General features: G+C 40.2%; 1 protein-coding gene across 1 annotated transcript; it reads right to left on the bottom strand.

Moving 5' to 3' along the window:
• Positions 1-267: 267 nt before the first annotated feature.
• Positions 268-6,318, bottom strand: LOC311305291 (uncharacterized protein; the record flags this gene model as incomplete). Its single annotated transcript, XM_084432903.1, has 3 exons — positions 268-955; positions 4,236-4,317; positions 6,200-6,318. The coding sequence occupies 3 exons, from the start codon at positions 6,316-6,318 to the stop codon at positions 824-826; spliced, it is 333 nt and encodes a 110-aa protein (XP_084289029.1). The 3' UTR covers positions 268-823.
• Between the last annotated feature and the right edge of the window lie 11,958 nt (positions 6,319-18,276).

Genomic DNA, 18,276 nt, shown 5'->3' with positions numbered 1-18,276 from the left:
GCCCAGGACAGAGCTTCAAGATCATCAAGAGCAGTTTGGTCAGCAGGGGATAACTTGTCAAAAACATTCTGGTCAATAAATCTGCGTGGCTCATCAGGCCAGCCGTATTTGTAGGTAACTGCAGTACTGCTTGTTGCTCCTTCACTGCCAGACTGTTTTGGTTGGTTATTTTTTGGGGGCTGTAGAAAGTTTCTTTCCTGAGTAAAGACTTGCTCTCCTCTGCTGCCAGGCTCATTTCTGATAACTACGTCTCCGTTCCCATCCAGGGTTGCCACCACCTTCTTGCTGTCATCATTCTGTCTCCACTGCACCCCTTCCTCAGAGATCTCCTGGGTGATGATCTCTCCTGTGTGTCGGACCTGGAGCACAGCGCTCCTGAGGTGCAGCTCGGTCTCGATGTGGGCCGTCTCATGGAGCTCCCTCAGCAGGGCTTCAGCAAACTCTTCATCTGACCCCACCTCACAGGCCACCACACTGGTGGTTCTGATCCTGTGGCCCGTCCTGAAGGTGTGCTGAATGATTCTGGCCACGTCTCGAGCTGTGTACCCTGCCAGTCTCGTCTCTCCAGAGCCGTCTCTCTCACCGTGGCCTACCAGCGTCAGTCGGCTGTCCTCTGACAGAGGCACAGGGGCTCCGTGGATCAGTTCGGGTCTCTGGTGTTCATCAAGAGCGTAGACAGAGGTCACTGCTGGACGTTTCTCATAGAGAGAAGCAGCAGCTCTCCTGACAGTAGGGTCATCCTGCATAATGAGGATCTGCTGGTGGTCATACTGGTCTGCTTCTGGTCCACATGAGCCATTGAACAGGCGTTCTGTGCTGACTCTTACTGAGTAATGAGGATCCTGCTGGACTCCTGCTGGACTCTGTCCTCGGCTGGCTTCTCTTTATCCGCCATGACCAGAAGTGTTCGGCTGTAGCTGTGTGAGATCTCTGAAGCACTTATCTTCTGTTCATGCTGGAAAATGAACATTATGACATTTAAGGCGAGACACTACAGGTGAATAGGGTAAAATCTTTAACTAGCAGATATCACCATGAAACTTTCCCAGTTGATTACCTACATTAAGATGGGGAAAAAGTGTATTACAAGTTTTCTGTAATTTAATGTTTAAATATGCAAATGAGGATATTTCTAATTAAATATGCATTAATTTGCATATATTTAAAAAAACAAAATCTGAGTATTGGATAAAGCCAGGTTAAAAATTATTTTTTCATTGTGTTCACATATTAGATGGTGAAAAAATACAGAGGGATTTATGGATATCTACTTTTGTTATCCTGTAAATCAGAAAATACTGTAGCCTTAAAAAAATGATTTTCGCCACGTTTTTTGGAATAAAATGTTATATTAATCAGGCTAGGAATAATATATTTACAAATCCCTCAGTAAATGTCTTCATAATATAACTAGGTACAAGACTGGAAGGTTTGGTGTATATCGGTGCGACTGAAGTGGAGATTTCAGACTTGGAGAATGAGAGAAAAGTCATTTTGAGAAAACGGGCTTTAAAGATTCATCATCAGCCAATGAGATCGCGCTTTCAGCCCTTTCACTTTCACGATTGGTTGCTGATAAAAAGGAAATTACCATATTTGAATCAGACAGCGTAGTACAGGAGAGAGAGAGCTTTCCAGCGGTGTGTGTGTGTGACAGGGAGCAGACAGAGCCTAACAGCACTATATTACGCTATAGTTTTATTTTTTGAGTTGTCACCTGAATATTGTGTTTCCTTTTATATAAATAAAGACATTTCCTCAATGAACAGTGCAGAAAAATCCCCCAGAATGCAGGAGATGAAGTGTTTAAAGCCCACATTGTTCTCCTGAAGGTTCAGTGTGTAAGATTTAGTGGCATCTAGTGGTGAGGGTAGTGAATTGCAACCATCTGTCCTTTTTAGGCCAAAATATTTTTTTTCACATACCGCAAACATCTCCTCACTATCCGCTAGCTGCCTGTCCCCTGAACACACTGTATTTATTAATCTTTGTTAATCTTAGTTAACTCTAACCCTGTTTTTTTGTGTTACTTCACACAGTGCATTAGGCTAACTAATGTTAACAAATACAACTTTTCATTTACATAATGTAGGCTACTAAATGGTGAAATTAACATTAATAAAGATTAATAAATGCTGTAGAAGTGCAGTTTATTAATAGTTAATGTTAACTGATCTAGTTAACTAGAGTTTAATAATGAAACCTTATTGTAAAGTTACTGATTTTGTTATACACCGAACCGATTCAGTGTTGGACAGACCAGTTGCTTTAACCATTCATTAAAGTGAATCGGTTCAAAGATCGCGAATCGGACGTGTCATAAGCAGACTTGTATTCACAATTCACACCCAGCGGTAGCCTAATTCAGGAAAAAAATACCCGAATGCTTCACGTACGGCAATACCCGAATGCTCTAATTGATTTAGATTAATAAGCGCGAGGGCGAGAGAGAGAGCAAGACAGTTTGAGACCGGGCCTCTCTCTCTCTGCTCGTTCTTTCAGTAATATGCGATTTTCCTCAGACATACGTTTTTCTCCCACACAAAAACTGAATTTTATTCCAAACATGTACAATTCCGCGAACTTCCGCGTTAACACTAGATCCCGCGTTAATTCCATGATCGTGGACATTATAGGGCCCTAGCGTAGGACAGCTACGGTGGCTGACACAGCACAAACGGAGACAGCAGAGAGTGGCCAGTCAAGAAATGAGGTTTCTTTAGGTATATTTATTAAGAAATTATATTTACTTAATTATTCAGTAAAACCATATGTTATTGTGACTCGGCCACTGACAGACAACATGGGAAATGTAAGACAATAGTGTGAAACACTGCCACTGTTTCTGCACCACAGTCCATCATAAACCACACATTAAATAAAGTTTATACAAACATTGACAAGGGAAACACATTCATGCTCTCTGTGATTATGGACCCTCGCCAAAACTGCCCGCCAACAATAATATCTCGCCCGCTGCCAGATTATAGTGCTTTAATAGCGGCATAAAATATAAATGAATACTGTGATAGTGGAGCTGAAATAGATCTCAGTCATAGCAGCAACAGTTACTCACATAATCACTTCCTCTTTAGAGGTTTAGCCTACAAAATAAAAGCGAGAAAGCTTGTTTATTGCAATCTTCTATTTGAAGTTGAACTGAGCTTTTACTTGAAGAACTCTGAAGGACATTAAAGAGTCTGTAGCCGGCTGGACACCGCTCTGAAAGAGCCGTCAGCATACGTGATTCCCCTAGATGTCCTCAGCCTGGAGATACTGGGGAAGTGCAAGAGCAGGTCGATGGATGGAAGAGGACCCGCGGTTATGTAGATATAAATGTCTCATTCTAAGGTAATAAACACATAACGGTTCATTATATAAGGTCTTTATACACCACTGAAAACATAGTTATGGATATTATATTGCATTTCTGTTAGTAGATCCTCAGAAATATTACACACTGAACCTTTAAATATTTTTATTATTATTATCAGTAGTAATTATAAAAATCATAATAAATGTATTTAATGGCCTATGATATTTAATGTAAGGGGTTAAGGGGTTAATATAGCTGAATGATTAATAGGGTTCAGTTGGACAAATGGCATAAGACGGTAGCAGTTTTTGAGGGTTGATACACAAGTATGTCTCCAGGATGCAGGAAAGTAAGTGTTTAATGATTAAAGTCTTCTGGGGGAGTACCCCGAGACCCCCCATCAACTATATATCTCAATACATTTTTTTTTTTTCAAATATCAAACCTATTAAAATATATTGTTGTCTAGTTGTCATGGACCCACTATTGTGCAGTGTCAAGGGCTAAGAGTTTCGTCACTCCCCAAATCTAAGCCCCTGAAAGCAAGGATGGTGTATTGGTGAGGGACGTCCGGCTGACTGTGATGGGCGAATGCCAGGGCCTGCCTGGAACGACCAGGGTTCAAACCCACGGCCTTCTTGCTGTGAGGCGACAGTGCTAACCACCGCACGCCCGCGCCACTACATCCTGGTCAGGCTGAGCGCTCCACAGTCGCTCTACTACTGTTTATTTTCTTCTCCTGAGGAGGACAGTAACTAATGTGACTGAGCAAGGCATTTCCCTCGAGTCTCAACTATGACTCCTGCTGCTAAATGCTGTCTCACCGCTTTCTCCTAGAGAATTTCAGTACAGGTTTGTAGCCTGATATATTATTACTATTATTATTATTCATTCAATTAATCTTCTAAAGTCCACCCACCTGTTCCTCCTGAGTGCCACAGGACGTAAAGCCCTCCTCACACTGCTGCCAATGACCCTGCACACTCTGGCCAATGCCCACCCTGAGGGAAGATGAACATGCTTATTATAGAGGCTGTGTTCACACTATAATCACACTAGTTCATTAGCCAATGTCCACCCTGAGAGAAGATGAACATGCTTATTATAGAGGCTGTGTTCACACTATAATCACACTAGTTCATTAAACAATGTCCACCCTGAGGGAAGATGAACATGCTTATTATAGAGGCTGTGTTCACACTATAATCACACTAGTTCATTAGCCAATGTCCACCCTGAGAGAAGATGAACATGCTTATTATAGAGGCTGTGTTCACACTATAATCACACTAGTTCATTAAACAATGTCCACCCTGAGAGAAGATTTATTTGTATAAAAATGTCAATCCTTATTGACTCTGAAACACATGATATACTGTAAGATCTTGGTTATTATTATTCCATACTATGATCGATACGTCTACTTGTGTTTTGTTTTTTCTTCATCTTAATCTGTGGATTATTTATTCAGTTCATCAATTCATGAAGATTAGAGAACTGTGAAAATGCCTGTTCACACATGTTGATGTCATCGTATGTCTTCTTTTGTTCAACTAATTGTCCAAAACCAAATGAAGTTCAATTTAATATAACCTTAAGACAAAGGAAATGATTAATTATTAGAACATTATGGCTTTTGAGAGGCTGGAAACCATCAAATGTTTGGCATTTGTGCTTGGAAAATTACTACGATCAACAAATAAATAATCAGCTAATTGTCCTGGGGATTCTTTCACAACATCGATCATAACTTTTGAGAATGTTGTAAAACTAGCTCGTAGATGAACTGCTTTTTAAAGTTAGAATCTGCTGCAATAATCGAATGACCCAAAGAACAGTAGTCGACCGGCGCTCACGGCGAGACTGGTCCTACAGCGGTGTCAGTGCAGTGGTTTGGTCCGCACCACAGACTGTATAAGACAGGTGGATGTAGACACCGTGATGTCACCCGCTGGTTTGTGGACCTCCGCTTTGGAGCCTTGAGTTTGATATAGTGGCCGTCGCCATCTTTGATTTTTGGAACCAAGTGACCATATTAGGACAAAAGGGTGGAGCTGTGGAGGGATATGCGTTACTATGCCTGACAGGTTGCCGTGGTAGCGACTTGTCAATCAGCTTGTAGCCCCGCCCTAAAGCCTCCCCTGCTCTCTGGTCTCTGTTCCTCTAAATGGGACCATAATTTACTAAATGAACATCATGCTGTGTTGAAGAAGACTTGAAACTAACGACTTAGACCATAAACTCATTAGGAAAGTGTTTACTGGGGTAATAAATCAGCTGAGAAGTTTGATTTGATTACATTAATGTTTAAATTGAGATTTACTAGAAATATTGTATTGCTACTGTGTAAAGGGGAATTCTGCTGGTAAAAAGCACATTAGGCTATTTGTTTAAAGTTTCTGCAAACCACATGTTATTGCACTTTTGGGTATATAGCAGTACATTTACATCAAAAGTGTACAATACACTACTTTAGAATTCATTATTCAATGTTGCGCGTAACAATGCGATTAATCGCGATTAAAAAATGTAATCATTGCCCAGCGCTAATATTTATATATATATATTTCTACATGTATTTATGTCGACTGTATATTTGTCTGCCTGTAGCACCTCATGACCAAAGCAAATTCCATTAGTAATAATTAAGTCAGAGTGCAGGGCCGTGCTCGACCACAAGCCAACCTTCACTGCTTCAGATATGGATGTTCCTGCAAAGAAGCTACAAGATCTAAAACCTGGACACATTAAACCCCAACGTTAAAGTTAACCTTTGACCTTTTGCATATAAAATGTCATCCCATAATTCACCCTTGAGTCTAAGTGGACTTTTGTGCCAGTGGAAGTTCCATCAAGGCGTTCCTGAGACATTTCTCCAGATACCTTTGGTCTGACGGGAGTCCTTCATGAAGCATGTGTTCAGACAGTCCTCTGAGGCGGTGCAGGCCAGCGGTGTCGGGCCGGAGATCCTGCCACTCATCTTTCACCTCTGAAACAAACATGGCATACTGGTGTGTAGGTGTTCCTCGTGCTTATTGGCTGACGTCTTTATTAAGATGTCTGTTATATTTCAGCAGCTCAGTGAGTGTCTCCTGCAGTATTAACCCACACTTACTGTGACTGCATGAGTTAGATTGGTGTAGGAGTTACACGGTTTCCTCACAGTGTTTTGGTTAAAACAAATAAGGCCAGTTCAGTATTTAAGGAGATCTCTCCTGGTAAATGGGCTCTGGGGGTTAGGGTTAGGGTTAGGGTTAGGGTTAGGGTTAGGTTAGGTTAGCCTAACACTTGGTCTGGGCCTCAGTCATTACAGTTCTTCTCAGTGGCTTTGGTACATTTCTCAGATCAGAAGTGAAACTCTAAAATAACCTCGACTTGTTCAACCTCCACATCATCTGGTCACTTCATAAAAGCAATTTCTCTTTTCAAGATATTGTAATTTGACACATTCATGCAAATGATTATGAACAACTGTCTGCTGTTGATCCCGATGTGTTATTACTGGTTCTCTGGTGAATAGTCTGACCCCCCCAAAACATCAAGGCATTCGTTTGTTAAGTCTCTACACGCTAAATGGTTGTCACAGTCTGTCAGCATATTTATTCTACATGTCTGTTAGACTTTATTTCTGTAAATGTGTCCTGAACTGATATCTGTGATGATCTGGATGAGGATCTGTGGCCCGACAGACAGGAACGACCTGTGATGATCTGCTGTACAACAGTCTTTTCCTTTTCTTTACAGTTTCAGTTTACAGTTTCTCCACAGTTCAAGACACACATGTGAATCATTGTCTAATCTCTTGCAATCAATCTCCCAAATACATTAATGTGCAAGGGCGTCGCTTTGTGTTGAAAAGTGGCGGGGACAATTAGGGGCTCACATTAGGGCTGTGACAAAACACGAGTCACAAGAACAAGACAAGCAATGTTCATAGAGGAAATAGGCTATTCGACTGCAGAGTCCGGGGGTTTTATATTACTGAAACTTTAAAGATGTAGAAGAGAGCCTGAACGTGTTAAAATGTAAAATATTTCTTACCCAATAGTTCAGTGAGGCTGAGGAAGATGAGGAGGATGAGGAGACTCAGTGTCCTCCGGCTCTTTATCCCACCTGCCATCATTCTGCAAAACATTGAACACTTCTTATTATCACAGTAGTGATGCACCTTTCCAGTTACTACTGCAGCTTAACGTGTGGTGTCCCTCTGCTGTCCTCCGGTCTCAGATCCTCTCCTGATGGACAGAGAGCTTTACAGTATCCACTGACTGCTGCTGCTGTAGTCAGACCGTTATAGTTACGCAGAGAGAAAACTAAAGTAAAACTATCTTAATGACAAACATGCTAGTTCATAATAATAATTACTCATTTAGATGACGCTTTTATCCAAAGCGCCTTGAATCATGCCCAGGTCTCCCACACGAAAGGCATGTGTCTAATCCACTGCTCGATCGCCACCCAAAATACTCACCCAAACTATTTGCATGATGGAGACGTTACGTGGGCTGCCGTTTTACCATTTCACTGCAAAAGCGATTTGATTATCTTTATAGCCTCCAATCAAGGGCATTCATTTAAAACACTGGGTTGCAAAGAGCATCTCAACATTTAAATAAACTATTATATGTGATCTATAGTGATCAAGTCTTTTCTTTTAAAGGTTTTTTAGGCTTTTTGCCTTTAATCAGTTGAAGAGAGACCGGAAATAAAGGGGGGGGGGTGTGAGATGTGGCAAAGGGCCACAGGTCGGACTCAGACCCATCCAGCACCGCACGAGTCAGCTGATATAGGTGAACAAACTAGAGCTGGCTCCCGTCTAAGACCCAAAGAACAAAGCGTGACAAAGAACAGATCACCCTTACTCTACACTTTTGCTGGATGGGTTTGAGTTGATGCCGTTGAAATTCTGCAGCAGAGCGATGACTTCTCAGATCATTACCTAGTCTCGGGTAAACTTCATTTAGCCAAGGATGCAAAGCCGACTCCATGTTACAAATATGTTAGACCTATCACTTCTGCTACTAAAGATTGCTTTATTAATGATCTTCCTGATCAGTTTCATCATCTCAGCATCCCAGATAGCTTAGAAGAACTCGATATTGCGACAGAAACTCTTAACTCTCTCTTTTCCAGCACTTTAGACACAGTTGCTCCGTTGCGCTTAAAGACGATTGTGTGTTTTTGTTGATGGCAAACAGCAGCGTTTTAGCTGCCACACAGATGCTGAAGCGGTCTACATGTCACCTCAGATTTCACCAGGATCATTTAATGACTGCTTGATTTTTCGGATAACCGAAGTTTGTTAGTAGCCTAGCATAATTATTATTATTGTGTTGAGGTAGTTTTGTGATGTAAAATACTATTTTGGAGCGTTGGATTCTGTATTACCTCCCACAGAGCTACTGTTTGGCATATAGCCTATATTTTTCTTTATCTTTGGCTCAATAGCAATGTTTCAGATAATGAAATTAACTTAACCAATTATGTAGTTTACAGATGGGATAGGTGCTCCAGGGGTGGAGGTGTGGCTATATATGTTTCTACAGGTCTTGTATCTGAATTAATTATACCTTCGATTGATCCTTTATATTTTGAATGTATATTTGTTAAGGTGGTTTTCCATTTAAATAAATGTATAATCATCGGGAGCATATACAGACCACCCTCTTCACCAGTGGAGTCCTTTAACTGCCTGATATCCACTATCCACCTTTGTCCAAGTTTTTTGTGTGTGTGTGTTTGACAAAAACTATGATAAAACCTGTTGGAAAGCATCTTTTGCAGCGTTTTTTGTGCGAGCATATCAGTGAACACCCCTGACCACTCGGTGAGTTTCACGTCTTTATAAACGAAAGTTTAATGTGTTTTAGGAAGGATTGTTCCAGTGCCCATAGGCTGCCATTCTGTAGGTGTGTGTGGGGGGAGCGAAATAAACCTAAAATTGTCCAAATTTTAATCTTTCTATTTTATTGTTCTTTCTATTTTATATTTAATCGTTCTATTTCATCAGAAACGATCTGTTAACAGGGCTTTAAGTGTAAAATACTGAACTTGTCCTTTATAAGAGCCATAATGATCCAGTACCTGACACCATAACCCAAACTAAATACCCTTAACTTCTCTTTAATCAAGCATTTTCTCGTCACTGAGAGGTGTGCGGCCTCCAGGTTGTTACTATTAAAGGAGACATATCATGCTTTTAAATTGTTCCTTTTTACATATAAATCATACATTTGTAGTCTATATAAAGCGGAACTGCAATGCTTGGGTCTGAATTCTTCATTATTATAGCTCCACAAGCCCCCTTTTTACCCCTTTTCTGATGTGCGTCTCAGAGCAACCCGTTTTGGTGCGGTCTCTTTAAAAAACATTGAGACACTTCATACCCCGCCCCCTCTCCAGGATGCAGAGGTTCAACTCCACCCCGTTCGGCCATTTTTGTAGTCTGATAGCAGAGATAGGATTACTAGCGGCACAGAAACTTTTTATTCACACGTTATTAACAAAATGTCAACAACGGAAACCTTGTCCAGCCAGCCTTACATGTTCGAGCCAGAGTCGGAGCAGGAGCGAGATGAAAATGAAGACGACGAACCTGCAGAACAACGTCTTCATATGGATGTATCGCAATGGTATGTTACTGTATTTACACATGAAACTTTGGTCTTCCGACCTTTTACCACCGTGTCGATTTATTTTGATTAATATGTGCGAGGGAGAGCGAGCAAGACAGCGTCTTTTGGAGACGGTGAAATCATGTTTACACCATATAGACTGTAGGGCTCCGAGAGATAGAGAGAGCGCCCGCGCGACCGGGTCTCTCTCTCTCTCTCTCTCTCTCTCTCTCTCTCTCTCTTTGCTCGTTCTTTCAGTCAAACATGCGCCACAAGCGCGGCAGTTTATCTACATTAGACGGTGTAATGAAGCGTGTGGGTTACTACATCCAACAACCGAACATTTTAACTTACCCTCTCGTAACTTCTGCATCCAGCTTGGACTACAAAATTGCAGCGATAAATAATAATGGCGGATTGCTCGAAGTGTTGGGCCGGAAGTCAATGTCCTTATTTGGCAGTTCCACTGCAAATACTGTGACGTATTAGTTCGCAAAACGTCATAGATAACAGAAAAATCTGAACCGGTTGAAAAATATGACCAAAACAGAATATAAAGATATCAACGAAGCACCTGAAGAGAATAATTTCATCTTTTCTGTACTTCTAAACACTCCAAATATACAACAAAATGCATTTAAGGGCTAAAAAAGTGCATTTAGCATGATATGTCCCCTTTAATGCTTTAATATTACATTTATGATCATTTGTGATGTTACTACCAGTTTTACACATGCTGGATTAATACTTTTATGACCACTGTAAAAAACTTTATGGTAGTTGTGCTCTTTAAAAAACCTCTGTACCCGTGTAAACATGAAGCCCAGAGGTGAGAGCTGTTAGACAGACTGACAGATGATTTAACAGCTAAAAGGCAAAAGAAAACAATAATCAGTTAACAAAGATGTTCTCATACAGTAAATCTTAATCAGAGCACTCATTCAACATTGAACAAAGAAACATCATTAACTATATCCACTAATATCCATAACTTACCCAGATATTGCGTCCGGTGCTCAGCCGACTGGGAAAGACGAGCAATATAAGGTGCAGTCGGACTCTCTGCAGCAAACACAGGGACAGACTGAGCAGGGCTTCATCCAGGCCTCTTATATGCTCAGGTGTGCCTGACAGGTGAAGGCTAAGTCCCGCCCCCTCGGACTGGGCAGAGTCACTGCTATCACCAGTCCATCTGTTATCTCACTCGTACAGCTACAGCTGCTGTGTGCTGTCCTGCGGCTCCTGGGCTGATACAGAAGGGCTGTGGAAGGACTTTCATCAACTCATTCACATCTGTGATGAGGTAGAAGACACTATACGCATCTTCTGAAACTGCTGGTCCTGAGTTTGATTCAGGAACCCAATGACTGCATCAGTCCAACACACCATGTTACTCTGCTTTCAGACCATGCAACATGTAGACACAACACGACACAACAGCAGAAGCCAAAGGGACTCTTCTTTCTTCCAGAAGGGGTTCATCAACACACGCGCAAATAAAATGTGTATTTAACATCCACTACTTGTGTGAGAGTATACTGTAATGCAGAGATAAAGTTATGCTCCCAAACGCCTATTAATAGTAATAACTGGCTTTATAAAGCACCTTTTATAACACAGTTACAAAGCGTCTTAAAACAGAGATCCTGTAGCGGTTAATGTGAATGTGATCAGGTAGTCAGGCGCCTGGGTCTTTACACCTGGGTGTCATTAAAGGCAATAAAAACAAACTGACATTTTTTTTATAGCTCATTCATAAGATGAAGGTTTTATTTAAATATACAAACTCAGTTTTTGTGCTTTTTGTTCTTATACAATATTCTATATAATTATTTGAAATATTTTTTTAAAAAGTGAGTTTACACTACCACATGTATAACAGAGGTTATGTGTTTTAATAACAGCTGTTGCACAGAGAGATCCTAACGGTTGATGTGACTGTGATCAGCTGGTCTGGTGCTCGTGTCTCTACGCCGGGGTGTTTCTCAGAGGAACATTTTCTAGCTGACTTAAATCTTCAACTCAGAAACAGTGTGACGGCTTACTTTGGAAACCAATTCAGGAAAATGGCAACTCCCCTTTAATATTAGGTAATATTATATTTTATACAATATCATAATAGTATTTGAAATAGTTTTGCAAGTTGTCAGTTTAAACTAGAACACTTCTAACAGAGGTTTTTTTATATATATAAGAACTTTATTTGGACACTTAGTGAATCTCTGTAGATCTAGGAAGGATAAATATCATCATGTTGTATGCTGGCTCTGGCTATCTCCTCGGCCGGGCTCCATAAAACATGCTGTGTGAAGTCTTCATCACACCTGAACCTGGCTCCCAATAGTTCTTCCACGGTCTGGTGCCTGTGTCTCGGTGCCTGGACGACATTAAAGACGATGACTTTTGAATGTCTTTTTAAATTCCAATTCATAAGATGAAGGTTTTATTGAAATATTCAAACTCTGTTTGTTTTTTCATTGGAACATTTTCTAGCGGAGATCCAGTCTGGGAGTTCCTTCTACATTTATTCATGAGTGTTTGGACACCAGTTAAAGAAAATGGCAACTCCACCTTTAAAAAATATTATACAATATTGTATATAATTATTTGAAATAGTTTTATAAACTTTGAGTTTTAGCTAGAAAGACAGTAAAATTTTAATTTTACATCTCCAGTTCCTAACAGAAGTTATCTCATTGTACTTTACATATAGAGCAGGTCCTGACTGTACTTTTTGTCATACTACTTACTAGGGATGTTAATTTCAACAAATTCTCATAATCGATCATCGTTTAAATTAACAATCAATTAATTGATTAATCGTTAGCCGTAACACTGCATTATGAGTCTGCTGCGTATGGCCAACAGCATGACAGGGTGTGCAAACACTGCACAAAACGCTATGTTCCTCACCAAATGAATGAGAATGATTTATAATCTAAATAAAGGGCTAGTAGGATTGTAAAATATTTCAATGTGATTGATCATTTAATTCAATTAATTATTTAATAATCAAATATATAACGACTAATGAAAAGTGCCACCAACGCCTCAGAAGCGTGCTTGTAGTATGTGACTGTTGTGGCTGTGCTCTTCCTGGAACAACGCGCTGGAAATGGCAACTAAACCCAATGAATTCACAACGATTAAATAAAGCAGTGTTATGTAATATGACAGTCCTAATCATAGTTATTATTAACCGTTGCTGTTTGAGTTGTGCGCTGAATGAATACCGTTAAACTGGAGCACTTTGCTAGCGCGTTATTTAACTCAAAGAAACGCATCCTATATGAGGTTAATCAGATATATACAAAATAAACATAATATTACAAATTATATCTGCACAAAATGAAGCGAATGCACAAGTGAACTTGAACTTAGTTACGTGCCATTCACAATGACTCATGTTGAGGACGCACTATTCCTGGAGCAACGAAATAATTCACAATATTTTATTACAATATTGTTCTCTTTATAATGTTATGTAATATGACAGTCCAATAGTCATTATTAGTCTTGCATTGTTTTTCCCGCAGCCTGCCGGATCCAGGCCGTTTCCAGATCTGATGAAGGACCTTCGCCTGGACCCGATGTCAACGCAGTGCTGAAGTGCCAACTAGTCTCTCCCTATGGAGGATCCCTTTCCCACTCTACAGATAACGCGTCGTCGGGAAAACTCAATTTGCGTATCTACCCCGAATTGATAAAATAAAATAAAATTCTGAATCAAAACTATAAGGAAACACCAGTAATTTGTTTAGGCTTGGTTTGCAGGGAATTCCAAACCTGCACACATATATTCAAACGCACATAACTATAGAACCCGTTCTTAATGCGCATCTAACCCTAACCCTGACCTGTCAGGTCCGCCGGGTTGGCCACGCCCAGGAAATAACAGCTGATAAACGACACGTCACAGCTGTCAGATGACGCTTCTGAGGAAGACTGCAGGTTGCAGTCGAAACATGTCAAGGTAAAGAAAAAGTTTTTTTCTCCACCTGAACGTTTTGTCTTTCTAAAAGAAAACTATCCAATTTTAATTACTAAGAAGACAATATGAAAATCTTTGAACTATTACGAGGAAGTTTTGGAAAAGACTGTGTCAAAGCCCTCCGCCGCTTAGAGAGACTAGAAAAAACAAGGGCACGCCATAAGAACCACCTGAGATTCAATCTCCGATGTCGAGATGAGGATATTACACCAGCAAGCCTCAATATCAAGAACCCTATCCACACCAAAAATGCGGAAAAAATAATCAAAAGAGCCCGAAAAGACCTCGTGAAAGAGAGGATAAGAACGACTGCAAATAAAATTGAAAGAATCACGGAACAAACAAAAGTAGAGAAGGACAATTTCAAAAGAATTTTGCCTATAGATCAGGACACACAAACTAAAATAGACGAACACCTGGATATCACATACGAACAAGAGTTCAAAAAAATTAAAACCCGACAGTTAAATAAACTTCAAAAGCTGATAGAGAGAAAGAAGGTAAACAATAAAACATGCATGGAAACAAACGAAACGTGGGTACAGAATCTGTCACAACGTACACTCACGGAAACCGAAAAAATAATTTTAACACGAGGTCTAAATTTTGCCATTACGCCAAAAAATATACCACACGAGGAGTACATACTAGCAACAGAATTGGCATGTCAAAAAATCCAAGACCAGGGACAAAAATCGGAGCTACGAAACACCATAGCAGGCATTTTAAGAACAGCAAAATTACCAACAAGTAACATCACAAAAGATGAAAGAAAAGCAATAACCTCACTCAAAAAGGATAAAACCATCACCATCATACCGGCGGACAAAGGACGTACAACAGTTGTCATGGACACGGAAAAATATGAAAAACAGATGGAAGCAATGCTAAAAGACAACAATACATATGAAATCCTAAAGAAGGACCCTACCGAAGGAAAGAAAAGAACATTAAAAGCACTTCTCAAGCCATTACTAGAAAACAAAAAAATAACAAAGGAGGCATATGACAATCTAATTCCCACCGCAAACATTATGCCACGAATCTACGGAACACCAAAAATACACAAAAAGGACATCCCACTACGCCCAATAGTAGACAGTATCGGCTCGGTCACTTACAACCTATCAAAAGCATTAGTGGAAATTATAAAAAACCCCTCCTCGGCCTAACAGAACATCACTGTAAAAACTCAAAACAACTAGTGAAAGAACTCAACGACACAAAAATAGAATCAGATGAAATTTTAATTTCACACGATGTCATATCACTTTTCACAAAGACCCCCGTAGATGTAACGCTTCACATCGTACAAGAACGACTCCGGAAAGACAGGACACTTAAGAGACGCACAAACCTCACAGTTGATGATATAATTGAACTACTGAGCTTCGTCACAAAATCCACATATTTCCAATACAGAGGAACAATATTCAGACAAAAAGAGGGATTTGCCATGGGGGACCCACTATCAGCCATAATGAGCAGTTTTTTTATGGAGGATTTGGAAACCACAGCCATAGCCACAGCACCATCGCATTGCAGACCTACCCTCTGGAAACGTTATGTAGACGACATACTGGAAAAAATAAAAATAGGACATACACAGGAACTCACGGACCACCTAAACAGCATTGACCCCACCGGAAACATAAAATTCACACATGAGGAAGAATGCAACAGAACCATAGCTTTTTTAGATTTAAAGATCCACCACAGAGAGGATGACAGCATCAAAATAACAGTACACAGGAAACCAACACACACTGACCAATATTTACTCTGGACATCTGAACATCCCACGGCGCATAAATTATCAGTAGTGAGAACACTTTACGAACGGACCAGTTTCATCACGGAGGAAAAAGACAGACAGAAAGAGGAAAAACATATCAGACACGCACTTGCACGCTGCAAATATCCGACATGGGCCATAAACAAAGGAAAAGAACAAGTCGCAAACAAGCAAACCAGACCAAAAACAAAACCGAAACCGAAATCTGAAACCGGAAACAAGGACATAGTAACCCTACCATATATCAGAGGCATAACAGAACCATTACAGCGGGCAATGAGAAAATACAACATAAACACAGTAGTAAAACCATACACAAAGTTAAGGCAGTTACTGGTACATCCCAAGGACAAAATAGAGGAAGATAAAAAATGCAATGTCATATACGAGATACCATGCAAATCATGCAATAAAACATACGTAGGTGAAACAGGCAGGTCGTTCAACACAAGAAAGAAAGAACATCAAAAAGAATGTGAAAAAGAAACAACAGGACGACTCACTAGAAATCAAAGGGAAAAAGCGCAACAGGAACAGTTAAAATCAGCTATATCAGACCATTGCAAACGAAATAACCACATTATGGACTGGGACAACGGACACATCATCAGATCGGAACCAAACAGATACAGAAGATGGATAAAGGAGGCGATTGAAATCAGGAAGCGGGCCAAGGACACCATCAACCGGGACGAGGGAGCCTACATGCTCTCACACACATGGAACAACATTCTCCAGAGACCATCGAGCGACGGGGGGGCAGGGCGTGGCCGGCCCGGCGGTACTGACAGGTCCGCCGGGTTGGCCACGCCCAGGAAATAACAGCTGATAAACGACACGTCACAGCTGTCAGATGACGCTTCTGAGGAAGACTGCAGGTGCAGTCGAAACATGTCAAGGTAAAGAAAAAGTTTTTTTCTCCACCTGAACGTTTTGTCTTTCTAAAAGAAAACTATCCAATTGCATCCTATATAGTCCAGGCAAAATAGCATTTTACGACAGACTAATTGTAAATTAATTTTTTTCAGCTTAGATCATTTCTATGAGGTGTCCAGAACAACATACTAAAAGTCCTAAGAAATCCTAGTTGAGGAAATATGTTAAATTCTCATCAATCCGAGATGTGTGCCAATAAGGCCAGACAACAATACACCCCAATGGGGCTATTTTTTTCCTTTACTCCTATCAAAATGAAACTTTACACAATGAAAGTATCCATGAAAAGTAAACATTTTTGTATTACAAGTTTCTTTGAAAATTAATTTGAATATGCAAATGAGCTATACACTTATTGAATATGTCCTAATTTGCATAGGCAGAAACACCATTCATATCTATGACAAATACAATCTTCATCCAATCATCCTACTGCCAATGGGTGATGACAATGCTGCTTTTAGACTGGCCTCTAACCTGAAAACTGTAGTCTTCAGGGTCACGGAGGCACACAAGCCTCAACACCACGACAAGGTAGCAACAGCAGGGGAGGTTTCATTTTGGTGTTTTTTATTTTAGTTTTTTTTTTTTTTGCTTTTCTTTAACTAACCTAGATATTGCTGTTGCTAGCTTCTCATAACACTGCAAAGCTACTTTACAAACGGTGGAAGTCTGATGTGTGGCCCGCCTGGTCTGAAATACTTGCTAACTACAAAAAGAGAAGCAGTTTTGGTGTCTGGGAAAATTATTGTAAAGAGCTGGAATGTCTGGAAAGTGTGTCTATCTGGTTTTTCATCTGTCTTATGTGTGAGAGTGAAACGTTTAGTTGGTAAGAATGACTTCTGCCTGTAACCTCGTAATCTTACCAACAATACCAATCATTTGTAAATCTACCAGCCTAAAATTTAATCTCACCACGTTACTCATGACTGAGATGGCTATTCTGACTTTCTTCTGATGTTATCTGTGGGGGAATGTCATTAGGTAAGGCTTGTTCACAAAAAAACTGGAGGCAAGATTGTGCAATCAATTCTTAAAGGAGAACTTCTGTCAATTTTAACATTGAGCTAATTTTTTTGGTAAATTTGGAGTGCTGTCAGTACAGAGAACAACGACAAAAATCAGTGTTGCCTACACTGAGTTATTCTATTTTTAAAATTTGCACCCTGTTGACTTCAATATAGTTCAATATAGTTCAAGATCGTTAATATAGTCCAAGTGACTACAGTGGCTCAATCTTAAGTTTGTAAAGCGACGAGAATACTTTTTGTGCGCAAATAAACAAACAAAACTAATGACTTTATTCCACTATTTATTTTCTTCTCCATGGGCCTGAGTGACTTCACGTAGTGTTTTAGCGCAGCGCTTTTGTGTTGTACGTCACACGCATCACACACATGACCAGCGTCGGCCAATAGTGAGCCTATGTGGTGACGTGCAATACAGAAGTGCTGTGCTAAAACACTACGTGAACCAGATCAAGGCCCAGAGCGAAGGAAATGAATAGTGGAATAAAGTCGTTATTTTTGTTTATTTTTTGCGCACAAAAAGTATTCTCGTCGCTTGATAAACATATGGATGAGCCACTGGAGTCACTTGGACTATATTAACGATCTCTTTAATA

The sequence above is a fragment of the Rutilus rutilus genome (genome assembly GCF_951802725.1).
Source record: "Rutilus rutilus genome assembly, chromosome: 1".
Taxonomy (NCBI): domain Eukaryota; kingdom Metazoa; phylum Chordata; class Actinopteri; order Cypriniformes; family Leuciscidae; genus Rutilus; species Rutilus rutilus.
Note: the sequence above shows the minus strand (reverse complement) of the source record. Positions and strands in the feature narration are given on the sequence as shown.